The 27609-nt window shown below is 38.2% G+C and overlaps 1 protein-coding gene across 6 annotated transcripts in view; it reads left to right on the plus strand.

Moving 5' to 3' along the window:
* THADA (THADA armadillo repeat containing) overlaps positions 1-27609 on the plus strand; it is a 307081-nt gene that overhangs the window by 85147 nt on the left and 194325 nt on the right. For all 6 annotated transcript variants that reach the window (XR_006529036.2, XM_044772317.2, XM_070512173.1 and 3 more), the window contains exon 26: positions 4880-4971. Coding sequence is in view for 5 of the 6 variants with exons in the window: in XM_044772317.2 (XP_044628252.2) it covers positions 4880-4971 (92 nt within the window). In the remaining variant the exon portion in view is untranslated. The remainder of the gene's footprint in view (positions 1-4879; positions 4972-27609) is intronic.

Genomic DNA, 27609 nt, shown 5'->3' on the forward strand with positions numbered 1-27609 from the left:
ATGTTAGCTCAGGGCTAATCTTCCTCAAAAAACAAAACAACACAAAAGAGAAACACTACAACCCAATTAAAAAATGGACAAAGAATTTGAGTACGTTCCTCCAAAAAAGATGTAGAAATAGCCAATAAACACATGAAAAAATGTTTAACGTCATTAATCATTAGGGAAATGCAAATCAAAACCACAATGAGGTATCATTTCGTACTCACTAAGGCAGCTGTAATAAAAAAGATGGACAATAACGAGTTTTGGGGAGGATTTAGAGAATTGGTGAAACTGGAACCCTTATACATTGCTGGTGAGAATCTAAAACGGTATTGCCACTTTGGCAGTTCCTCAAAAGGTTAACATAGAGTTACCATATGACCCAGCATTACCACTTCTAGGTATATACCTGAGAGAAATGAAAACATATTCACACAAAAACTTCTACATGAATGTTCATAGCGTTATTATCCATAATAGTCAAAAAGTAGAAATAATCCAAATGTCTGTTGAATGAAGAGTGGATTTTTAAAATATGCTTTATCCATACAATGGAATATTATTCAGCCATAAAAAGAAAGACATACTGATAAATGTTGTAACATGGGTGAACCTTGAGAACAGTCAAAGGAAAGAATCCAGACAAAAAGGCTGCGTATTACATGATCCCTTGAATATGAAATGTCCAGAATAGGCAAATCCATAGAGACAGAAAGTAGATTAGTGCTTGCCTAGTGTGGGAGGATTTGGAATGACTACTGATGTGAAAAATTTCATTTTGAAGTGATAAAAATATCCTGGAATTTGGGGCCGGCCTGGTGGCTTAGTGGCTGGGTTTGCACGCTCTGCTGTGGCCATCCGAGTTTTGCAGGTTTGGATCCTGGCCGCAGGCCCACACAGCGCTCATCCAGCTGTGCTGTGGCAGCGTCCCAAGTACAAAATGGAGAAAGATTGGCCCCGATGTTAGCTCAGGGGCAATCTTCCTCAAGCAAAAAGAGGAAGATTGGCAACAGATGTGAGCTCAGGGCCACTCTTCCTCACACATACACAAAAAATCCTGAAATTAGGTAGTGATGATAGTTTCCTACTTTGTGAATATTGTAAAAACCACCGAATAGTACCCTTTAAAATGGTGAATTTTTATTTTATGTGAATTCTATTTCAATATAAGGAAAGTTAATTTTTAAAAATATCTTAAAAGATTACAAAGCTATAGTAATCAAAACAGCATGGTACTGGTACAAAAACAGGCACACAGATCAATGAAACAGAATTGAAAGCCCAGAAATAAAACCACACATGTACAGACAGCTAATCTTTGACAAAGGAGCCAAAACACAGAATGCAGAAAGGAAAATCTCTTCAATAAATGGTGCTGGGAAAACTGGACAGCCACATGCGAAATAGTGAAAGTAGACCAGCATCTTTCTCCATACACAAAAATACTCAAAATGGACCAAAGACTTGAATGTGAGACCCAAAACCATAAAACTTTTAGAAGAAAATATAGGCAGTCCACTCTTTGACATCAGCCCTAAAGGAATCTGTTTGAATACCATGTCTACTTGGATAAGTGAAACAAAAAAAATAAATAAACAAGTGGGTCTTCATCAGACTGAAGAGCTTCTAGAAAGCAAAGGAAACCAGGATCAAAATGAAAACCAACCCACCAACTGGGAGAAGATATTTGCAAATCATATATCCAATGAAGGGTTAATCTCCATAATATATAAAGAACTCACACAACTGAACTACAAAAAAACAAACAACCCAACCAAAAAATGGGCAGAGGATATGAACATTTTTCCAGAGATGATATACACATGGCCAATAGGCACATGAAAAGATGCTCAGCATCACTAATCATCAGGAACATGCAAATCAAAACTACACTTAGGGGCCAACCCCATGGCCGAGTGATTAAGTTTGCGTCCTCTGCTTCGGCAACCCAGGGTTTTGCCAGTTCGAATCCTGGGCAAGGACGTGGCACCACTCATCAAGCCATGCTGAGGCGGTATCCCACATGCCACAACTAGAAGGACCCACAACTAAAAATACACAACTATGTACTGGGGGACTTTAGGAGAAAAAGGAAAAATAAAATCTTAAAAAAAAAACACTTAGATATCACCTTACACCCATTAAAATGGCTATAATCACCAAGACAAAAAATAACAAATGTTGGAGAGGTTGTGGAGAAAAAAGAGACCCTCATACAGTGCTAGTGGGAATGCAAACTGGTGCAGCCACTATGGAAAACAGTACGGAGATTTCTCAAAAAATTAAAAATAGAAATACCATATGATCCAGCCATCCCACTACTGGGTATTTATCCAAAGAACTTGAAAGCAACAATTCAAAGAGACTTATTCTCCCCTATGTTCATTGTAACACTATTCACAATAGCCAAGATGTGGAAGAAATCCAGGTGCCTATCAACTGATGATTAGATAAAGAAGGTGTGTGTGTGTATGTATGTATGTATGTATCCACAATGGAATACTACTCAGCCATAAAAAAGACAAAATCATCCAATTAGCAACCACATGGGTGGACCTTGAGGGTGTTATGTTAAGTGAAATAAGCCAGACAGAGAAAGAAACACTGTATGATTTCACTTATTTGTGGAACAAATGAACTTATGGACAAAAAGAACAGTTTAATGGTTACCAGGGGGAAGGGAGTTGGGGGGTGGGCACAAGGGGTGAAGGGGCACACTTATATGGTGTCTGACAAATAATAATGTACAACTGAAAAATTTTCACAATGTTACAAATAATTATGACCACAATAAAAAAATGTTTTTTAAACATCTTAGAAGATCATCGTTTGGTCACTTGTGATGACCAAGGGTTGCTATGGCGTGAAATTCTGCAAACTGGTAAATTTCTGGAAATAATTCTGTACTGGTTGAGTAACAGGGTAACCAAATAGCTGATGAGGGAAAGCTTTTTTTTTAATAGTTTTTCTGAAAAGTGTAATTACTTAATGATAGAATATCACCATTTTGCCACACCTACTGCAATAGATAATGATGATCATTGGCTGCTCATGAGGGAACTTGATAATGACTGATAATACTGGAAACTACTGATCCATCTTAACGTTACTAAAAGACATCACGTGTCTCCTGTCTCCAGCCTACTGAGTCCAACAAGGGAACGTGCTTTCTGGGGGTGCCCATTCACTTTGTCGAACAGTCCTCTCCAGTTTTGAATAAGGTGTGCATTGGCAGGCATCCTCTTTCACCTCCAGGCACTCCTGGTTTAACTTTACTGCATCTGGCAGCCCTTGTCAGAAAGTTTGATTTAGAGCAAGATGGAATTTGTGTTTCTGTTTTTTCTTTTTATGTTTTCGTTCGAATCCTGAGAGGAAACAGGGCCTAGATGACTTTACCAAATTGTGTTAAACCTAGGAGTCTTGGGAACTAAGTCAATGGTAAGAGATAATCAAGACCTGAGCTAGGGCAGAGGAGATGTCATTTGGGGATATTAGGCAGGGCCCGTGGTAGGGGCTTTGTTAATGTTTGTTGACTTTTGAATGGACATAAGTGAATTTGTCCAATTTTAGGGTTTCATTGCAATGTTAGTATGAATTGTGCCAGTGTATCTATAGTCCACTTCTAGAGTTACCATGCATGAATTGAGTCAGTCGGGCTTCTAGAGGAGAGGTTGTGAACTGGTAGCTGATAGGTCAAATCTAGCCTACAATTGTGTTTTATTTGGCCTCTACAATGTTTTTTTTTTTTTTTTCCTTTAATTTGTTGTCAACACTTCAAAATAGTGAGATTTCACATAAAAATAGGGGTTTCTGGCTTCTCTTGAAAAAGCAGATCATCTGGCAACACTGGGCTTTTATTCCCTCATGGCAACAACTCAGCTGAAGCTGAATAGGGGACTGCCTTAGACCCAGTCCTCTGCTGCCCCTGTCGCTCATTGGAGTTTGTGACCGTTACTGGCAGTGGTTTCAGGACGCTATTTTCTAAATCTTACCTCGTTACTTTTAGTTACCCTTCTTATATTGCCACTTAATATGCCCTGTAATTATGATACCTATCTGATTAGAATAGAAGCCTTGTGTTGGCAGTAAGTGTGTGTCTTCTATTTCTGGATATTCTTCATGGTTCTAGTATAGTGCCTTACACAAAGTAGGGAAGTCAGTACATATTTATGTATCTCTACTTTGATTTGTCAAAGTAATTTAAGCCCAATAAGCCATAGCATTCAAGACATTTTTATTATATAGCAAAGCATCTTGACACATTGGTTTGGGAATAGATATGCTCTATTATTATCATTTTGAAGAAATGATTTATGTTTATTAATAATAGTTCTTTCCTCTTATTTTTCTTAACCAGTTGTCTCAGATAATTTTAGCGTTAAAATTACTTTATTAGGTTACTGTCATTATGGGGTTAATGACAACATTTCGGATATTCTTGACCATATTAATAACATGGATACTTTGAGTTAGGTCTTATAAATATTTTCTCATAGGTAAATGATTACAGAAATAAATGGAAAAAGTTGAGTTCTTTACTGGGATATTCATCACTGGAAAAGATGTGGAAAAATGAATTTATTTTTTTAAAGAAGTGTTATTTGATACAAATACAAAGAGATAATGCCAACAGTTGGTGGTAATGTTAGAAGTATAGGAAAGAGCTGTGTCGTGTGCAGGTAGTTGCATTGTAGAGCTCAGTTTAAGAGCAAGTCATTGAACTACTATAAAGTTTTTGAAAATTGTCCTATTTTATGAACACAAACCATATTTTCTTTAGCCCCACACTAGCCAATTGGGTAATGATTTTGAATGTCTAGTTTGAACATTGTAAATGTTGGTTTCATGCCATGAATATTTCTTAACCCTTATTGTGTGTTTATTTTTATATTAGGTGAGAAATTCATCCACACTTCTCTTCAGTACCTTGATCACAAGAATATTTGGAGTTAAAAGGGGAAAGGATGAACTTTCCAAAAAAAATAGGTAAATTCCATCTAATGCTAACTTTACTTTTTACAAAATATTGTCCTGGCCAAAAAAAATTTTGAAATTTTGCTACTTTTATAGATTCATCTAGAGCATAAAAATATAAAAATACTATAGTAAGTTAATCTATGCTGCCAAATTCTAAGCCCTTGGGCAAAAATATCTACTGGCTAATGAGTGGACCTTTTAAAGCAACAAAAATATAGCAAGGTAGCAAAGGCTGAAAGTTAGAGCTTGTTTCTCAGTGCAACAGCTAAATTTTTTTTTTTTAATTTGCATCTTCTGCAGGTATTCCTAAAATGTCCTAAGTTGCTTTTTCTTGATGTGTCATCAAGTACTAGCTTGTGCAGTATCTTTGCTTTTACAGCTGGAAGTTTAAATGTTTATGATACACTCATCAGAACATGTCCCAGGTTACCTTTGCATTAAACTCTGACCAAAGGGAGCAGTTACAGATCTCGGCCACACAGAATAAGCAATACTTTTTACTTTGAGGTCTTCAGTATTATGTTTACTCTCTAAGATGTTTTTCTCTTTAAGTTTTTTTTTAACATCTGGAAGGAAACCTGTCGAAACACTGATTATGGGTAATTTTTAGATACAATGCACACGTTGTGTTTGTTGGTTTTTAAAGAAGAGAAGCTTTGAATAGTTGTTTCTTTAACGCTTGGGATTTACTGGTAGTCCAGTGGCTCGCAGTTGTTAACACTAGATGTCACTGTCGCTGCATGTTTAATTACTGTCTTAACTGCATTTAGGATCCAATTTGGCCCAGTGGTCTTCCGCTTGATGATCTAGAGATAAATCAGGCCCTATTCCTCTCCTACCTAAAAAACTTGATTATCACACTTTTAATTTAGGTTTTAGGCTTTTGTTTATTAAAATATATTTTCTTGGGATGCAACTAAGTCTTAGGAATTAAAAAATATCATGAAATAATTTTATGATGCACTGTTGGGGATTTTACTGAAACCTACCAGTTTGTCTACCTACTGAATTGTCATTTAAATTGCTACTTATTACCCTATAAAATTCAATAAATATTTAAAAGGAAGGCAACAGGCTATATGTATGCATCCCCTGAGTATATTCAGGAAATACCAGAGAGGTTTCTTGTTTTTTTTAACTCCAGCTGTATTTTTTAAATAATGATAACATTATTCCTTTGAAAGGATGCTTATAATTTTTACTGTTTAGCCAGTTCCTAAAGAAATTCTTCCTGTCAGTAGTTTGAAATCACTAGTATTTGTTTCTCCTTAGCTTTGTTTATTTTGTTAATAATTCAACAAAGTGCTAAGATTTAAAACAGTTTGGTCATGTGAGAAGGCCGTGATAAATAATGGTATAAATAAAAGATGATATGAGGTTATCAAACAAGTGAAATTAATGTTTAAAAGTGAACTTGAAAATGAAGAAATGCTTTTTTCCCTTTTCTTTTTTATGAAATGAGTGATTCTTGGATGTGTTTACAGATTTGACTATGTACAAGAGAAAATTATCGGATTTATTTCATTTAGGTTGTTATCTGAAGGAAGGTGGAAGAATAGTGCAATGAAACCACACTGTTTGAATCTTTTTGCCAAAGGCATTCTGATGGGAGCCTCCGTTATAAATTCACTCCTCTTAAATAGGAAAGGTTACAAAATATATCACTCTCTAAGAAAGGGGGAAATGGAATATTCATATAATTGTTTTGAGTAAGGTTGAAAAGTGAAATGTAGGAATTAAGAAGTTAACAATTTTTTAAAATGTGGTGAACGTTTTTGGTAAGAGCCTTCATTTCAATAATATGAAGATTGGTATGTATCATTACACATACAAGGCTTCCATTCTCTGTTTAACCCTTAAAGAGTAGATTTCTTGGCAGCACCCACTAGATTTGCTCTGCAAAACCTTTAGTGTCTTAAATTTGCCATTATTTGTAGTGGTTCTTCTAGTTGTGGTTTGTTTAATTATGTCACTTTTTGTTGAAATGTTTATATGCCTGTTCCCTGCAGTATTAACTTCCTGAGGGCAGAGCCTTTTCCATCTCTTCTGTGTATATACAACGGGCACTTTAAGAATGCTAGTAATAATGATGTCTTGTTGGTTGGTTACTCAGCCATTGAATAACTAAACTCAGCTGATGAGACCTCACAGGCCGGCTAAGTCTACTTCCACAGCCACAGATTGTTCTGCACACACTCTTGCAAATGTGTGCTCTTGGTCAGAAGGGAACTGGACATAAAAAGAACATCTGTGTTTCCCATCTAGTGGAAAAAAGTGTCTATCTTGGAGTAAACAGACTTGGTTTCTAGGCATTTTGCTGCCACTAGAGTTGACCTTAATAGACTCCCCTTATCCGCTTTGCACTTCAGTTTCTCCATCTATTTAACAGGAATAATGAGATCTGTGCTCTGTACTCACAGGGCTATGGTGAGGATAAAACAAACTATTAACAGTTCATTTTCTTTAAAAATATTGGAAGTCCTGTGCAATTAGAGATACAGTTTGCTTTTTCTCTCTCTTACTACTTCTATTATTGTCCTATCATTGTCTTACAGTTACACTGTGCCTTTTGAGAACAGGGTCAGTCTCTTATCCATTTTTGCATACCTGGTGCCTAGTGTAGTGTCTGGCATATGATAGGCATGCAGAAATAGTTGCTTAATGAGTAAGTAAATTTTGTTCCTAGAGGTTTCTACTCCTGCCTTTGTTGCCATATAGCCGTGATAACTAACTGAGACAAGTCAGTGAACCTCTCTGGGCCTTGGTTTTCTCGTCTAAGATCTGGACTATTCTTGAGGCCTCCTTTGCTGTAAAATACTAAGCTAAGGCTTTCCATAATTGTTACTAGAATTGTGAGTTTGGTAAACTGTGTGTATTCCCAGTGCCTCAAACAGTACCTGCCTCATAGTAGGGACAACAAGTTCCCTTCTCATATACAGAGAGGAGCAGGGGCTTCTACCTCCCCATTTAGAAGTATGGAGAGTGAACTCATAATGATTGAACTCTAGAGCCCATTGGTCTTGTTCTAGATAATGTTCTTTGGATTATAAAGAATGAGAAAGTATAAGGTTCACTTGTTTGTTTTAAATTATGTTATTACATTTTAATTTTCTAAAGTTTCTTTCCTTTCTGTTGATTACTCCCTGACTGACTGGGCTTGACAGAGTGACTCATTCATCCCATGTAGAATCAGAACCTGCACAGCTCTGTGACCTGGGGAGTGCGCTGGGCTTTCCAGAACAGTTTCCATCTGCAGTGTGAGTGGGCTCACTTTGATAGTTCCTCAGTCCTTACAGGGCAGGAACTGAACCAATGTGATCTTTAACTCTAGGTCTTTCCCTTTAGCCACCCTGTGTGTTAACTTCGACTATTCCAGTCCCGGGTAAATGATAACTAGCAATATGGCAGTCTGCAAAACTTTATTTTAGACTTTGCTAAAGTTTCATACAGGTGCTCAGCGTACAGAGCATTCTGTAGCTCTTGCTTTCTCTCTTTATTTGAAATCAATCAGTCACCCACTAAGAATTTGTAAGCATTTGTCATGAACTCAGTAATGACACGATAGAGGAGTACCTGAGAAGTATAAAACTTAGACCTTGCTCAAGGAGCTTACATTTCTGCTAGGTAAACAAAAATTATTTGTGAAACAGATACAAATAGAAGAAAACATACACTAATCAGCTGCACAGTATGATATGAATAATGGATGCATTAGATGTTCATTAATGGGGGGCCAGCCCCGTGGCAGAGCAGTTAAGTTTGTGCGCTCCACTTTGGTGGCCCATGGTTTTGCCGGTTCGGATCCTGGGTGCAGACATGGCACCGCTCATCAAGCCATGCTGAGGTGGCATCCCACATGCTACAACTAGAAGGACCCACAACTAAAAATATGCAATTATGTACGGGGAGGCTTTGGGGAGAAAAAGGAAAAAAAAATCTTAAAAAAAAAATAGTTCATTAATGGGAGAATTTAGTGCAGTATTTGGGGAGAAGTAGTGTTTCTTATAAAGCTTTGGGGATGAATAGATTTGGAGTACCTGAAAACAGGTAGGGTGAGGAAGAGGAAGAAAAGAATAGTAATCTTGTTTTCTGTCTTGTTGGTATGATCTCTATTCTGTCCTGTTAGAGGGAGCTCATATTCAAATTAATAGCTTAGGATAGTTTAGTTCAATTTAAGAAGAAAATGTTTGTGAAAGCATCACTAGGTCCAAGTAAAATTGTTTCTAATGACTATATTAGGAGATGTTAAATTATATTTATTTTATTTTCCTGAGTGTAAATAACAGAGAATTATTTTAAAATCTTAGCGGTGTAGGTCTGGAAGGATCCTTTGAGGGGCATCTAATCTAGTCCAACCCCTGCTTATAGACAGATTTTGAAGCAATTTCCAGACAGACTGGCTTCTCTCCTGTTCTTCATGTTTTCTAGGAAAAGAGATTCCACAAGTTTCTGTGGTTACCCACTCCATTGTTTAGGAAAGAATTGGATTCTCAAAGCTAAAATTGAGAGCTGTAGGGCAATCGGGTTTTTATATTTTAGAGAATGTAATTATTAGAATTCAGAATAGCTTATTTGCTTTGAACTGCATAGTACTTTGTAGCAAGCGCCTGTTTAGCCAAACTGAAAATCAGAATTTTCTTTAACTGTAGCCAGAATAATCTTAACATCCTCAGACCAAAAGGATTCTCATTTTCTCCATTTAACAAGTATTTATTACTTTTTTACCCTGGGCCAGGCCCTCTGCTGGGTACTGGGATCCAAAGATGAATCAGACATACTCTTGGCTCTAGGGAAGCTGACGTTTAACGAAGAGTGTGGCCGTGATCTCCTCTGCTGGAGTCTCTGTTCCACGTGTGTAGAAGGAAGGGAGAGGGAGGGGGTGGGTGTAGCATATCCTTAGTGCCTGTTTGCATGCTTGGCATGTGCCAGACCCTTTCGTTATAGGTGTCTAGTTTGGCCTTTGTTGCAGCCCTGCGAAGTAGATAGAGTCATCCTAATTTCACAGAGGAGTAAACTAAGGTTGGTGAGATTTAATTATTTGCTGGAGGTCAAACAGCCAGAAAGTGGCAGAACTAGAGTACAAATCCAGTTCATCTGCAGGGCACATGGGGATTTACACACCAACATACACAGCTCCTCATGAGCAGTGAGTCCACCTTTTTAGACTTGGGCTTTTTTGTCAACCTCTGTGGGAAATGAGCCACTTTACCCAGAGTCTCAGTGTGGAGCAAGAATCGTACATCTCCCCACATGACAGGTTGATTTTAGGAGGAAGGTGGGGTCAGGGGGGTAGTGGAGAAGTTTGTTTCCAGATGACTTTAAGACCCCTTCTGCGGCCAGCTCCGTGGCCGAGTGGTTAAGTTCACGCTCCGCTGCGGCGGCCCAGGGTTTGGATCCTGGGCACGGACATGGCACTGCTCGTCAGGCCACATTGAGGTGGGCGGCGTCCCACATCCCACAACTGGAAGGACCTGCAACTAAGATATACAACTATGTACGGGGTGGGGAGGGGTTGGGGAGATAAAGCAGGGGGGAAAAACAAGACCCTTTCTGTGGTGGTGGAAGACGTTATGTGCCTTTTGTCCCATGAATGTTCTCTTCCTCTGTGAGCCTCACACTGTGTTTTCATGCAGACGGAGGTGAGGGAGGAGCAGGTAGCAAGGTTTCTAATGTCTTACTGTAAAGCCAGGAAGCTAGAAATCTTAGTTTTCGGGTTGCCACGTAGGGAATGAAGTAAATTACCCAATAGGATGGCAGTGTGACCAGTAAGACATTTACCTCTGTAAAACTCTTGTATTTGATGATAGTTTGGTGCTATGGGGAGAGGATTTGGGGGTTTTGCAATCTTTGCCTATGGTATGGTGCCTTCTAGGCTTAACCTAATGTTTTTCCAAATCTTTGCTTAATTTTTCATTCATATCTTTAATAAAAATGTTAATAATAACTATTATTATTAGTTTGTATCTTTGAGAGGACCTAAGAAGCCATTCAGTCCCATTCTCATTTTGCAGATATGAAAATTGAGATGCAGAAAATTTGAGCGATTTGTTCAAGGTCGTACAGCTAGTGCTGGAAAGAAATTTAATGGTACTATTAGCTCACAGTAAGCTCAACTGGAACATTTTAAAAACTTAGTCGATTATTTATAAATGGAGTTTCTATTAGCAACAATAATACTAGTTTGGATTCAAATAACTTGAAAATGACTCCAGCCCCAGTTTTTGATATGGTCTGGAGGTGTCATTTATGCATTTTCCACAGTTGTGTATAGAACATTGAGTCCAATTGTTAAGGCAGAATAGATAAATGAGTATTTTTGGAGACTGAGAAGTAGAGTATAATTCTTATGTAACCCTTGTTGAGAAGTACTTAAAATCAGAATTAGGTCTATACTGACACTTTGGCCTGCTGAAGAGTTTCATGTTTCAAGTTTTTGTTCATTCTTAGGTCCATGCATCACAGGTAGGAAAACCACAAATAAAAATTTTAACCAAAAAGCACCTCTTAAAAAGAAATATGTTCCTGAACTTGAAGTGGGAATTAGTCATTGTGTTCTTAAATATTGACTCTTATGTGGACCAAGTGATCTTTGTTCCTAAGCACTGCTTCAGGCCATCGCCTTCTTTAATAACTAAGGCATTGTGGCTTTAGTTTGAGCATGTTCTATGGAATTTTGGCAATGCATGTATCCTCTTTCTGCATCTTAGTAAAAGCATGAGTAAATATTTTTTCTTAGCTTGGTATTTTTGTAGCTTACATTTTATATGAACCAGACTAATATAATGTAATACCAGGATTACATAATTTAAGACGTCAGGATCGCTTCCAGGACTGTGAGAGAAAGTCTTCATTTATCAGGGGGTTTGTTGCTCATTCAGTACCTGTAGAGAAATACCCAGAGCTATTTTCCAAATGAGAAAATGGAGTCAAAGAGGTTAAAGCCAGAGGGAATGATTTCTTTAGAACTTGGGTAGTATTTCTTCTTTATTCAGAACTTGGTCCTTATAATTATTGATTTTAGTAATGTATAGTTTAGAAATTCCAAGAATTTCCAACTATTCTTGTTACACACTGAACTTTTTTATAAAATATAATCAATACATTTTTTTCATTGGATCCTTGTTATATACCTTGGCACTCTAATATGTACAAAAGTAGTTGATGACATAGTCTTGAATTTCAAGGAGTTATCATTTATTGAGAGAGAAGGCCAACATGTGAACTAGTTTAGGAAAAATTAGTATCAAACTCTCTGGTACTGTCAGGGGATTAGGGGGTCAGGGGAGGATGAGGTCAGGTCCCTGCAGGAGTCAGGGCTTAATCTGGACTTGAAAGGATGAGCAGGGTTTAGATAGGTAGAGATGAGGCTGTTGCATATGAGGTTATATAGCATGAACAAAGATACATGGGTTGGAACACACATTGTATATGTCTGAGAAAGTTAGGAAATAAACCAGACTAGGACAGAGAGGACACAATGGAAATATTTATCATTCATTTCTTCATTTATTCATTCATTCCTAGAGCAGGGATTCATTGACCATCCTACTCTGTAAGCACTGTAGCAGGTTCTGGGGCATGTATCAGTGAATAAAACAGACATGCTGTGGAGGTTAGTTTGAATTTTACATGACATTAGGATTCCGTTAAATTTTTTTATATTGGAATGTTCCATGATAAAAGCATTGTTCTAAGAATCTTTTGAGAAGTGATTGCAATCTGTGTCCCTGGGTGATGGGATTGGAGAATCTGATGTAAGACCCTGGAAGAGAGTTACTTATGAATAACTTGTATTCTCTATAGATTGCTAAAGCATGGTTCCAGCCTGATGTGGTTACTTCAGCATTTATTCTTTTTGTTATGTCTAAATTGAGTAGTGGCTATTTCAGAGGGAAATATATTTTGAGGATTACTAGTTTCCCCAAGATATCAAAAGATATTCAGTGAAAGATAGATTCTAGAGTCAAGTAAGTTTCAGAAAGGCTGGATTAAATAGAAATTTCTTTATGACTTCTCAGAACATTTAATATGCTGTAATGTGTTTTGTGAATCTTCAAGAGTGGGATATAGCATGCAATATTTCTTCAAATTATCTGACCATGGAAAACCTCTCTCTCTCTCTTTTTTTTTTTTGGTAAAGATTGGCACCTGGGCTAACAACTGTTGCCAATCTTTTTTTTTTTTTTTTTTCTGCTTTATTTCCCAAACCTCCTCCCCCCCACTACATAGTTGTATATCTTAGTTGCAGGTCCTTCTAGTTGTGGGATGTGGGACACCGCCTCAACATGGCTTGACGAGCGGTGCCATGTCCACGCCCAGGATCCGAACCCTGGGCCCCCGCAGCCGAGCGCGCAAACTTAACCACTCGGCCACGGAGCCGGCCCCTCTCTCTCTCTCTTTTAAAGAACATCATTTACCACCTTGTGTTTCATCAGACATAATTTGGAGGACTTCTGTGGGGATCCTTATGAAGGCAGGTGAAGGGCATGTCTCCCATCATTAAGAGCAGCACCATCTGTGAGAAAGGAAGATACTCATTTCAGATATATCTTGGCAGCAAAAGAACGGCTTAGTTTTAGTTGCAGTTAAGTATACTATAAATTATCCTGAGTTGTCAAATAAATATGAATCAATGAAAATTTCATAATTTTAGGCCTTTTAAAGTCTTGTGATATTTAAAGTGCCTTTTTGGGGGAATGAGCATTATATTCTACATAAGAATGAATCTTCTGCCATTCTGTCAGAAGAAGATAATGTCCTTTTCCCCAGAGCCTTTATCATTGCTTTGGGGGAAATAGGGCCTGCAACATGGTTGATGAACTAATCAGCAAGATCAGTACCAAATCCATCAGACTATGATGTGTGGTGTGTATGTGTGTGTAGCAAGGGCAGAGGGGGAGGGGGGAACAGATAGTAACCAGCTTTGAAATATAATAGGTAAGGCTTTAGGATGCACTAGTATGGCTGAGTTCAAAGCCTTTAGACTGTATGTCTTGCTAGTAAATTAAGCAGCACACTCTGTTGTTGTCCCTCATCTCCCAAATAATGTTTATGCTTAAAGAGGCTTGTTAATGTTTAAAGAGGCTCGAAATGATTCAGACTTGCAGCTGTTAGAATGCTTTTTGGCTGCAAGTAACAGAAAACCCAAATCAAAATTTTAAGCAACAAGGAAAGGTTATTATCTCATGTACAACCTGGAAGTTTTAAGTTCATTCCAGGTTGATAACAACATCAAAGATCCACGTTCTTTCTATTTTTTCTGTTGTGCCATCGTTGATGTGATGACATTGGCTCCAGGCAAGCTTCTTCATGGTTGCAAGATGACTGCAGTTCCAGACATCACATCTAGGTACAACAGTGGATAGGTACAATATCCAGTGGCCTTGTGCGTTTCTATTTCCTTTTAAGAGTAACAGTAGCACCTCCTGTATGTGTTCCCATGCTCTCCCTCTCACACCACGCAGACTTTCCTTCCCATCTTTTTGGCCAGAGTTAACATCTTAGCATGCTCCAACTTAATTCTGACGAGGAAAATGGATCCACCATAATAAGCTTAGACTAATCAGGATCCTCCAGTTGGGTATGGACTTGGTGACCACCCTTCTTGAAGCATATAACTACTCAGAGAAGGGTGAATACCCAACCAAAGTCAAATACTGTTAAAAGGAAGGATGAGATGGGAGAATGAATTTTTAGGTGACTAATGATGTCTGCTGCTACAGTCTTCTAGGCTATCTCAAAAGCTTTGAAAATGTTTTCATTGAGAAAAATGGCTTAGGGGCCGGCCCGGTGGCACAGCAGTTAAGTTTGCACGTTCCGCTTCAGTGGCCTGGGGTCCGCTGGTTCAGATCCTGGGTGCGGACATAGCACTGCTCATCAAGCCATGCTGTGGCAGGCGTCCCATGTATAAAGTAGAGGAAGATGGGCACGGATGTTAGCTCAGGGCCAGTCTTCCTCAGCAAAAAGAGGAGGATTGTCAGCAGATGTTAGCTCAGGGCTAATCTTCCTCGAAAAAACCCCTAAACAATGGTTTAATAGGAGGGTAAGTAATATATGTCGTATTTTAGCCTAATAGGAGAGTGTATTATTATTTTATTTATACAATTCCTTCATATTATTTTTAAAAGATATGTAGTAGTACAAGTGTCTAAACCTGTGGTTCTGTATAATTCATTCCTGTAACCAACTTTGCATTATAAAAATTTCACTCAGGGACACAGTATATGTCTTCATACATGAAAAAAGTTTTGTAGAGCATTAAAATAGAGATTCTGAATAAAATACAGTCCGTTTCTAAGTTAGAAAACACTACTCCGCAATATGACATGTCTCCTTGGCTCATAGCTAATCTCTGATGAGCTAACAGAATGTTAACATTGCTTTTTGTGATGAGCTCTAATTCACTTTGGAATTTGACCCATAATTAGAACATTGATTTTGTTCTTGTAAGGCCAAATGGTGTGAAGTCAAATGATCTTTCTAAATTTATTGGAATTGGTACTTAATTATTTTTATTTGTGAACCAAAACTCCCTATTCTATTGAAATTGATTGTAATATTTTGATGTGACATTTTGGCTTCTGAACTCAATTTAGGCCAGTTGCCTTGAACAATCTCTTTTTCTCTGTCTACTAAGTTTCTTTCTTTTTCCTCCAAACTGTTACCATTTTGCTGTGCACAAACTGCCTTTGTAGAAGTGGAACATGAGGCTGTCTGGGTCAGGGCAAACCAGCCAGGCGAGACAGAAGATTGGGTCAGACTGGCTACGTTTGACAAGGATCAGTAAGTCTCTTCCAATTGGGCTAAATCTTGGAGGTCTAGAGTTTTCTATTCTATAGGCACAGTTCTAGAGCCATCCATTGCTCTTAGTACATCTTTATCTTTCTTGTATTTATCTCTATGATCAGTCAAATTATAAACAACTGATTTAGATGTGTGTGAATGATCATTTACACACTTGCTCCCCTTAATTCACTTGCTTCCTCTTTACCCCCTGTAATCAAAGCCCTCCTAGGCCACTGGTTCCATTTCTATAACTGGTGGTCTGTTTAGATGTCCATCATTTTTTTTCTTCATCATTCATTCAACAAATGTGCTCACTGGGTTCAAGGCTCTGAGCATTGAGTGGAGTACAGACACTTATAAAATATGGTCTAAATATCTGAAGAACAGTAGAGGAAGAGAGATAAAACTTGAACTCAACCGTAATGCAAGGTGGAAAGCCATAAGTACTGTCAACTCCTTTCCTCTCCCTCGCATGTCCCTCCCCCTCCCATTTCCTCACTTCCATGCCACTGTGTAATTGCACTTCTAGCAGAGCTCTTTCTCACGCTCTTCAAACAAATATCCTCTTTGAACCTCTTCCTCTTTCCCATCCCGGTTCTGCCGTTTGGGTGGGAAAATCTCACCTGACCATGTTTTTATCTTGCTGCCTTCTTTTGTGTTCTGTCTGTATGGACAATAAATGATCTTGACCAATAAACTTTAGAGCAGTATTGGTGATGTGCTTCCCCTATCTGTATTTGGAAATGAAATTCTGTGTACTAAAAAAACAATGTCACTGGCCACCAAAGGCCGTGAATGCCCAATTTTCCCCAGAAACACACCATAAGTCATCATCTCTGTCTCCTTTATGCTTTAATTAGGCCAGCTTTTCCTTAAGCTTCAATATTTTAGGGAAATAAAAGAGAATTTCCCTCTCAATGGTTTTGTTTTGATTAGTTCTAATATTGCAATAGCATAGGTTTTAATTTTTTATCATTGTAAAAGTATAATGTTTCAACGGGGAAGTAAATAGATTTCTGTGGGCTACCTGCAATGCCACCATTTATATTTATGTCTTTGGAAAAATGTATTTCAGTTGTCATATAACCATTTATAAGCTGTGGCCTTTCCACCGAGGGACATACCATTTGTAAATACTTACTTCTTTTTATCCTTCCTGTTTGCAGCCCTGACTCCCTTCAAAATTGTGCTGCCGTTCACTGCCAGACTGGTTGTCTTGCCCATGAACATTGAATTCCATGGCATTCATGGCATTTTCTGTGGAGGTTTCTTTCTCTAGAAATCTCTCACTGCCCCTACCTCCTCACCCCTCATTAAATTGAAATTTAATGATTTTTCAGGATTTTGTGTGTAATATCATTCTTTCTAGCATTTTTAAGTAACATTCTTTGTAATGGACATATCCTAGTTTAGTCAATAATTCTCTTAGTATTAAATATTTAGTTTTTACCCTAGTCTTTTAAATAATATTATTAATAGTGGTGTGGTGAGTGTCTGTATTTACAGAGTGTTTTAATATTAGGGTTATTTCTTGCAGATAGATTCTCCTAGGTACAATATAATTTCTTGGTAATATGGTATATTTAGTCTTCAGTTTCTATTTATATATTGTCAGATTTCTTGATAAGTTGATCTTTTTGAAAAACACTATACCTGTGTCACGTTCCTACTCAGGAATTTTCATTAGCTCTGTTGCCTATAGTCTAGAGTCCATGCCCCTTTAACTGGCCTTTTCCCTTTTTGTTAACCTTTCTCTTTTTGTTTTAACCAGCTACCTACCATTGAGCATTTACATTCTGTCTGGTTTTTCCACATTATAAAAAGTAGTGCAGGGAATATCCTCATGAATTTTAGCTTTGCCCATGTTTTTTGGATTATTTCTTTGGATAAGTTATCAGAAATGGAAATTCTGGGTTAAAGACTATAAACATCCCATGAAACTGATAGCCAGACTTCTTTTAAATAAGAAGATATCAATTTACAAATTTACTAGCATGTATAATCTTCCCTACTAGTGGGTATTATTACTTTTTAATGCAAGTTTAAGAGAATGTGAGGGAAAAAATTACCATGTTTCAATTTATATTGCTTTTATTACTAGTGAAGTTGAACATTTACCCATGTTATTTGTTGGTTAATTGTATTTTCTTCAGCTTAGCTTTCAAGGCCCTCTAGAATTGGACCTGCCCTTTCACCTTATCTCCTATTATTCAAACCCACAAATATTTATTAAACTCCCGCCAGCTATCAACAAATACATATACTCTGAGCAAGCTAATCTCCTACTATTCCTTTGAAGGTAAGATTTTCTCCTTTGTTGCTTTTGTTCATGCCTTTTCTGCTCCTAACATCCCTGTCCGTTCTCTTCTACTTACAGTATGCTGATTTTTCCCATCCTTTGAGGTTCAGCCTGAACCTTTTTTTCCTCCAGGAAGTCTTCCCTGACCTGATTGTGGCCTCCTTGAGAGCAGGGCCTGTGTCTGATGCCCCTTTTTACCCCAATGCCTTGTAAAGGGTCTGCCTTACATAGGGGGCAAGGAAGTGATATATTGATGTTGCTGGGAAAATGCACATTGAGGTAGGCAGATCTGGATTTAACTTTCGGCTGACTTCGGGCAAGTTATTTAGTCCTTTGAGCCTCAGTTTATCTCAGCATCATCATAAACTGGGATGATGTAAGATCTGCCTCCAGAGTAGTGGTGAGGAGTAAATGTGATCGTGCTTACACGGGGCCTGGTGCAGCGATGCTTGGTGCACGGGAAGCGCTCTTTTAGTGAGAATTGTTTTTAAGTTAATTGGATGAATAAACTGATCATCCCAGCACCTGTTGTTCTCCTTTCTTTGGGACTCATCCTGGTGTACTGCACGTGATGTCTCTTTCTTGTGTTGGTGTTGCCTCTTGTGAATTAGTTATATACTCTCAAATCAATTCCAGGTTCTTAAGGGGAGGGCTTGCGTTTTAAGTTGTTTCCCATCCTAAAGCACTGTGGAAAGACTGATGGGCTGAGCGTAGCTGAGTAGCTTTGGTAGCAGTGGAATGAGGGCAAAGCAGTGATGTAGACTTCATTTTCCGTTTTTCACTAAAACCTTTGCTGGACCTTTACTAGGAGAAATTACTTTCTTCTAGGGCCTTTGAGAAATGTCTAGTTTTGATGCTTATTCAGCCAAGTGGAGTTAGTTATTCAGTAGAAAATGGTAAAAGTATCCAAATAACATGACTGGATTTCAGTTTTCCGTATAGTGTTTCCAAGTGTTGTATTCATTAGTATTTGTGAGAAACCTATGGTTAATGCCACAAGAAGTCATAAACTAAACCAGATTCCCCCGCTTTTTAACTTTCACATGACTTGGATTAACAACAGTGTTACTCCCGAATTTACACCTGGGATTTCCAAACCTTCTCAAAAAGCTGAAACGATGATTCATATTTAGTCACCATGTGACTGGGTTATTTTCGTTTATTGAAAATATAAACAATAAAAAATATCCTGGATAAAAATCTCCATGTATTTTAACTAGTGACAGATGCTATGATCAGAATTTCTACTTAAGTCAGGCATTTTTGACATACACCTCAAGCCTTGCAATTAAGCTTTATGCCTTTCCAAACATAACAGTTAACCAATAAACCAAAATATCAGCCTGGTCTGGCTTAGCTCAGCGGTCTTTTGATTTCTTCCAGTCTGTTTGATGTGGAGGCTTATTGAGATTTATCTACTGAGCTGTTCATAGTTTGTAGGGCTGAGAGCACTGGTTATATTATATAAGATTCCATTAGTGACAGGAGAGTGTAGACAGTCTCTCTACAGTGTAGATAATTTAGTCAGTTGTGCTGGTCATGGCTTTGTTGAAATTTTTAAGACTTTTGTCAAGCTTTTTTGTTAATACTCAATGGTTTTTCTTATTTCCCAGTTTATACTGTGAGCCTCAAAATAGATGGAGTTCAATTGCTTCAATTTAGCAGAAAATTTTTTAACTTTTGGTAGAAATCTTTATGTAGATTTGAAAACTCTTCCAATTATTTGGACCAGTTTATTCACAAGGGAAATAAAAATAGAAATATACAGTAATCAATTATAAATATTTGCTATATGGGGAGTGAGACATCATTCCATTGTATTGTTCGTGGTAGTAATAGTATCAATATACCCAACTTTATAACATAAAGCCTACAGAGGGCTTTCACATACATACTTCATATAATCCTGATACGAATACTCAGTAAGGTAAGTATTAATGTCCTCATTCTAAATAACATACTTGGAATTTACTTTATTAGTTTGCTGCATGTCTCATACCCGGTATGAAGCAGAGCTTGTGTTCAAATTCAGGTATGACTCCTAATCCAGTTATTTTCCCATTACACTGAAGCTTTTTGTTCTATAACATACAGTATTTCTAAAAGTAACAAAGTTTTGCCAAACAGCTTTCCAGTGGTTTAATCACATCCTCTTTCCTAAGACGTAAAGTAAAATTACCCTTGTTTACCCTGCTGGAGACAAGAAAGTAAGATTGTGTTGGAGGAATAACGAAACACGTTCATTCTTTCTGCCTCAGTTGCCTCTTGTATCAAATGAGGAAAACGCTAGCACTTACCTCGTAGGGTTTTTCGGCAGATTAGGTGAGTTAATACGTGCAAGGACATTAGAAGAGTGCCCGGCACAGAGTAAATGACAATACATTTAGCTATTGTTAGTGTTTATTTACTCAGCAGGGTTTATTAACCCACTGCTATGTGCCAGGTAATGTGCTGGACATTGGAAGATAAGTAATTCGAAGTCTTTGCCCTCAGGGGTCTTACAATCAAGCAGAGGAGACATACTCCAGGCTACACACCGTTAGCATGAATGTTCTGTGTAGAGGCATGCGAGGAGAGGTTTGGAAGCACAGAGTAGGGATGAGTTCCTACTGTCAGGGGAGGCCTCCTGTAAAAGTCAGGGCCTGAGTTTGAAGGATAAGTAGAAGTGAGCCGAGTGAAGAAAAACAGTAGGGGAAAGAGAGCCAGGAGGATAAATGATGGTGGTGAAAGGTTGGTGTGAACATGTTTCTTCAATCCAGGATTTCTTGAAAACTGTAATATGCTAGTAGATACTGTGACTCTCCAGTCACAATGTAGTTACTTATTTAAAATACTGAATCATGGAATCCTTTTTTATGCAGTATCTTTTGAAGAACTGTGTTTTAAAGAGCACACTTTGGGAAACTCTGGATGGACTGGGTGGTGAGAAGTGAATTCAGGCCAGAAATGGGGTGGGCGAGGAGGATATTGAATAGAGATATTAAGACAGTAAATTTGACAGGACTTGATGAAAAACAAGGGGACCAAGGAAGAGGAAGGATGGTGGGACGATGGCAGATTTTTGGCTTGGGACAGTGTTTGGGGCTGATTCTGCCATTTACAGAGTTGAAGATTTAGTAGGAGAAACAGACTGGTGTGGGCGTGGGGGGATAGAGTTCAGCTTTGTATCTGTGTTTTGAGATGCCTTAGGGACATCCAATTAAGCAGTTCAATATACTGAGTCTGGAGCATAGGAGCAAGTTCTGGGCCGGATAAAGGAGTCATCGTGTGTAGATAGTATTTTATGCCAGGAGAGTGAATGAGATAACCCAGAGAGGGGTGAGGATAGACTCCTGGGAGCATCAGCGTTTAAGTGACATGTGGAAAAAGAGGATCTCTCAGCAGAGATTGAGTATTTCAGCAATCTGATATTCTTTGGGAGACATGCTTATCTATTCCCCTGTGCCCGCCTTCCAAGATCCATGAGTAGTTTGTTTTGTTTTTTGGAAAGTGCCTGACTCCACCCATGCAGGAAATCTATTTTGTGGGCTACTCCTTCTCTCGAGAATCTGGGTAGTTGTAGAAAGAGGCTCTTCACCTACACCCTAAGCTCTTTGGGGAGAGCCGTGTGATATCCAGCCCAACCCTTCTGAGCTCAGTGGGGAAGGTGGAGCCATCTTGCATTGTTAAGTTTTTGAGTGTTAGGTCCTTAAATGTAACTGGAGAAATAATGAAAGAGAGGTATTCCACTGGATTAGACAAGTTCAGTGGATTTTAATTTTCCTGATAAACTATTATTAAGAAATTGTTTTGGAGATTTACTCTCTGAGTGGGATTAGCTAACCTACATTTTTCACTTGGATAAGTAGTTCTTTAATTAGAAACCAAGATTTAGTGAATAGTTTCCCATTGCTGTATATAGTGTAGAGAAGGCATGTGAAACTGCCAAATGACGGTTTTCCTCATGATAGTGAGAAGCGGGGAAAACAAGAGGAAATTATAATATGTTAAGGGAAAGGATTCTGTTCATCCAGTGTGCCTGCTTTTATCTTTAATTCTGGAAGTCTCTGCCGGCAGGGTTTTTTTTTTCTTTCCTATTCTTGTTGTGCCAGAAGTTGCATATTTCTGGCAAAATGTTCATTACTGGCTAGGGGTGTGCAAGAAATCCTTTGCCAGAGAATTAAGCAAGCAGAAGTCTGTCAAAACAAATATTCTAGTTTGAAAATACAGTCCCGCGGGGGGAGGGGGAGGGGTGGATAGTGGAGGAGGCCAGGGTATGTTCTAAGGCTGAGTATTTATTTCATAAGAATTCTGTGTCCTGAAAGACTGTTACTTGTAGGATGCTGGAGGAACCAAGATTGTGGTACATTAAATGTGCCGATGAGCAAAGATGGATTTCTGGCGATTTTTGGTTTGCTCTTGTGTTTGGTATTCAGCTCATATGATGACAGCCTTTGCTAAGAGTAAAACGTTTTGATAACAAATAGCCTTTTAAATTTAATTCAAGAGGGGTTTAACAGAAGTTATGTTTACAGGGAAGACCTCTCAGGCCTGAGGATATTAAACACCATATAAACAACCATGCACATAAACACATGGTCCACTTCATAAGCTTTATTTGACTGGGAAGTGCCAACTTTATATAATTTCAGTCTTTATTGGCTGATTGATTCAAAAAAGCAAAATTTGGGGGGTTTTTTCTTCTACTTCTTCCATGTTACTTTTAAATAAATCATTTTATAGAAGAATAAGATTATAGATTGGATAAATGAAGGTTTTTAGATTTCTTTTCTATATTCTTGCTTAAAGCTCTATTGTAAATGTTGCTCTTCAAGTTGGAGAAACATAGGCTGACATTTTTGTTACTTTCCACTGGGATGGGGGGTGGGGGCTAACAATATTAAGCCTCAAGGATGAAAACCATTGCACACAAAAGTGGATTTTGAGGATTTCCTGACCATATATCTGCATACAACTGATTTTTTTGGGGGGAGAGTTTTTAAAAGAAAATATACTGCATTGTAATATTGACTATTGTAGAATGTACGTATAGAATGTGTTAGCAATAAAGAAAAACCCTCAAAATAATATTAGTAAAGTACAAACCAGTTTATTCTTATCTCCTTTGCCAAATTTTAGACTTGCTACCATAAGCGGTTCAAGGAATACATGCCGTCTTCCAGAGCAGGGGGAGGAAACCTTCCTGCTCTGTGATTCTCCAATTTGGTATACTTTTAGTGACTGGAAGAAACAATTAATGTAAAATTTCTTTAATTTTAGTAATTCAAAAGAATAAAATTTTTGAGGGGTTGAAAAGATCATGGTGCACCATTGGAATTTGCCTTTAGTAAATGTAACATTTGTTTTCTAAAGAATTATAACAACATACTTAAATTCCAGAACAGTAAGCAAAATAGCTTAAGTTCACTGACTTGAAAAAACATTCTTTTATACTGCACGGTTCTAAAATAAATACTTAAAAGAAACAGAGAGCAAGCCATTCTATCTTGGATTTCATTTTCCTTCAGATAGAACAGCTAGAACAAACATTCTTGCTAGTTAACATTGCCTGTGTTTTTATGAAGTTAATAACTGACCTGTCAATCATGCCCTATATAAATACGGTAGTTGAATGCTTTCTGCTTTAGAAGCACTTTTATTTACAAGAGCTGCCAGCCAAGATTTCCAAAGGACTCCACGGGCTGTTTGCTTTGATCTGTTTTGAGGGCTGGTCTCTTTATACCTGTTGCTTTGCTATTTATGATACCTTTGTGTAATCAGGTATGGGGAGAGCAGATGTGCAGAATAAACACGTCTTGAGGAAATCAAGGCTCAAGAGAAATCATGTAATTATGCACCAACAACTTTAAAAAGAGAGAGAGAATATTTTCTTAAATCAACTTAGTTGCTGTTATGACAAGAGAACAGATGTTGTGGTATTCACCCCAGAGAAGGAAAAGATTCTCTCTTAAATCTCAGTTTATAATGAATGGAGGTGGTGTGTGTATCCCCACCCTTCAATCTGTTGCTCTCCTTTAAATTTGTAAATTGCTGAGATGTTGCAGCTCTTCTCAGTTGACTTTTACCTTTGACCTTTTTTCATTTGCTCCTTCCCTAGGAAATGTTTACCACATGTCTCTATCCAAATCATCGTCCCTCTGTGGGAATGGTTACCTCTGCATTTTGAACTGGAAATGCCTTTCCATGTTTAAGGCAGGTTTCAGAAAAGGATAGCTTTTTCTTGTTGTGTGTTTTATGATTTTGATTTGGAGTTTCCTCCAATACTGAGGGGGACTGAAAGCCTAGGTTCATCTTTGTATCCCCCACAGTGCCAAACATAGTGCCTCTGATAACATGAGGGCTCAGTGAATGAAACAATGGCAAAAGTTAGGAGGAACCCAAGTCCTTTGTTCTCATTTCTAAAATCATCTGTTGAGTTTAGTTACTTTCATCATTCAGTTAAGTGTTCCCCTAATAATTCCTGTATATTATGTTTACATGTTGCTTTTCTTTAGGAATCTGAATGTGTGAATATATTGGAAAAGTTGTTAACTTCTGTTTTTACTTTGAAGTTAAAAATCATCCCCTACGTTTTTTAAACTGGAAGTTTTACCATAACTCTGTTGTGCTTTCAGAGAAACTGATTTAGACGTTTCCCGGCACTTAGAGTTGTTCACCCTACTACTTTAGGAAATTCTCTTTATACTTTTCTAGTTGGTTTTACTGACATTTTTGGTCAGCAGCTTTCTCTTTTGTGACACTGGTATGAATCTTAGATTTTCTGGGGAAGAGTGCCTAAACATGTCCCAAGGTTTAGAAAACAGCTCTTTTGTTAACCAGAGTTTTCTCCTTGCTTTGTTGCTCAGAAAGCTTTCGAAATCCAGTGTCTTTAACTGGTATTATTGCTATTTATTTGGTTCCTTGTTTATAGTTTTAAATGCTAGCACCTATATGATAATTGACAAAGTATAAAATGCAGCCCCAAATACCTTTGGTTTAGCAGCCTTCCCCAGATAATCACTTTTGCCAGAGTAAAATTATTTCGTAAACTTTGAGGTAGATTAAAGCTTGGCTTTCAACTCTGTGTTCCCTCTTCACAGCTTACCGGGGTCAAAGGTGGTAAAGCCCTGGGGTTGTCTGAAGCCAGCGTAAGCGAGTGCAGTCATGCTGCCTTTGTTGAGGCAGAAGCCTCCAAAAGGTATGAAACTGCCAAAATTACATTTGAGCATCTTCGGGCCTTTGATTCCAGAACCTCTGTTGGAAGTTGAGTGGGACAGGCAGCTCAAGATCAGGCTGGAGAAGCAAGTAGGAGTAAATGCGGGTCAGCCATGCCCCAGACACCAGGGAAGAAACTGCCTCTCCAAATAATGCACACAGGGACAATTTTGGAAGTCCGTGGTACTGCTTAGTTGGCAGATCAGCAGAGAGAAAGTCCTTTCCAATATTTTCATTTTACATTCGTCCAAGGCTCAAACCTGTAATTAAATTTTCTGAACAAAGACCCTATTAACGCACGCCATCCAGATTGATGACTAACAGTTCTTCCTTCCAGGTACATAAGGAAATCTGTAACGCTTAAAGTAAAATAAAGACCCTAGTCAGGTTTGGGGGGAGGGCGAAGTAAGGGAGTGGGTGTAGTTAGGACTGGGTTTGCCTTTCAAAAGTAATTTTTCAGTGCTGCTTAAAATGGATCTGTCAGTGGTTGCTGCATTTACTCAAGTATATGTGATTTACTGAATGATCTAAAACTTAGTCACAATGATATGATTTTATTTAAATATCTGTGAAAATGTGCTGTTTTTTAAACTTTTGGAACATTGTTTAGAAAAATTGTTTTTTTAACTCATTTGTGTCGGCAGTGTAGACTTGTATGAAAATTTTTAGGACAGACCCAAACATGGTAATTTGCCAAAACTTCAAGTAGCTTTCCAGTATTTGAGAAATAAGGTTTAAATTCATTAGCTTGGCATTCAGGGCCTTCCACAGTCCAACCTGTTCTCTGCTAGAGGAGCTTTTTGCTCCAGCCTTCTTCACTGTCCCCAGGCAGGCCTTCCACATCTCTGCCTCAGCAGTGTCCTCATTCCTTCTTCTCCTCCACGCACTTCCTCATTCCTTCTTCACCCTTCCCCCGCCAACCCTGGGAAAGATAAATCTGAGCTGTGCTTAAGGCCAAGCTTCACCTAGACTAGTTTCTGGTTTTTTCCCCCCTCTGCTTTCCCAAATCTGTCATCCTCCTGGTTGCCTCCCCTCTTGTGAAGCCAGCCTTCCCTGAGCATCCTTCTGTAGGCTCTCCCCTCTGCTTTGGCCACCAGAGCAAGGTTGTACCACTTCTTTGGTTCTTACCATGCCAATGCTTCAATCATGGTTTTTTGTTTTTCCATTAATTTCTGTTTTGTTTTTTAAACTTGATTTTAAGTTCCTAGAGGCTTAGAATTGTGTCTTATATGTGCTAGTGTCCTCCGGGGCACGTAGCATAATGCTTATGACATGTTTGTCAGTTGGTTGATTGATTGGTACATGTCTCAGGCCTGGGGCTTGATACATTTGCAGTCTGTAAAGACAGCAAACTGTTTTCAGACCACTTGTACCAGGTTTATTTTTTGGCTTGTCAGCTCGGTAGGGGAGATGTTGGGCCCACTTCTGTCCAGAAAGTCTATTTTCCAAGTCTTTGCATGAACAGAATGGTGTTACCGTCACACCCTGGAGCAGTTTCACCTGGGTACTGCCAACTCTTTCTTATGCTGACTAGCTGACCCATGTTGAGTGTTCCTCACATCCCATTTCAGCTTTCTGGGTTACTTTTATTCTTAATTAAAGGAAAACTTATTTCTAAGACCTTTCTTAAACCAAAGGCAAGTTAATATTCATTAAATGTTTGCTTTCTTGACTTTAATTTTCTTCAGCAGGTGATAACTCAGGTGGGATTATGCCTCAACAGTGATCTGACAAGATCCTTGTTCATGGTAGTTATTGACTTTTCCAGTATTAACCTTTTAGATATAGTATGAAGCCAGCATCCTGGTGTCTGAACCATATAAGCAACTCGCTTTCTTTTAATTTTGTGTTTTGAGTTTGAGGAAGATGCATACTATGCCAAGTTGAAACTTTTGAGACTAAAGTGTTTAACTTATTTGATCTGAAAATTACTGGTAAAATTACTGCTTTGCCAAGTATAAAACCAAGTCTTAGAATAGTGAATGCCCTGGTATGACTGACACAGCATGCTTTAAGGCTTCTGAAAGCTTGGGCCATATGCTGAGAAGAGATTTAATAGGCCAGTATGAACCCATGCACACAGTAGTCAGTCCTTTACATTTGTAGAGCACTTTTTGACACTCCTGTATTTATTCATTCAACAAATATTTTTTGAGCACCGGCTAAGAGCCAGGCATTGTGCTAGGTTCATGGGCTACCGTGATGAGCAATCACCAGATATTTTACGTCCTGTTATTTTGAATTTTAATTGCCAGTTTGTTTCCTCTTACTAGAATGTCAGCTTTTTGTCAGCTTTGTCTTATTCACTGCTGTATCTCCAACACCTAGAGCAGTGCCTGACACGTAGCGGAAGCCCACTAAATATTTAT

Source organism: Equus asinus, chromosome 6 (genome assembly GCF_041296235.1).
Source record: "Equus asinus isolate D_3611 breed Donkey chromosome 6, EquAss-T2T_v2, whole genome shotgun sequence".
Classification (NCBI taxonomy): Eukaryota; Metazoa; Chordata; class Mammalia; order Perissodactyla; family Equidae; genus Equus; species Equus asinus.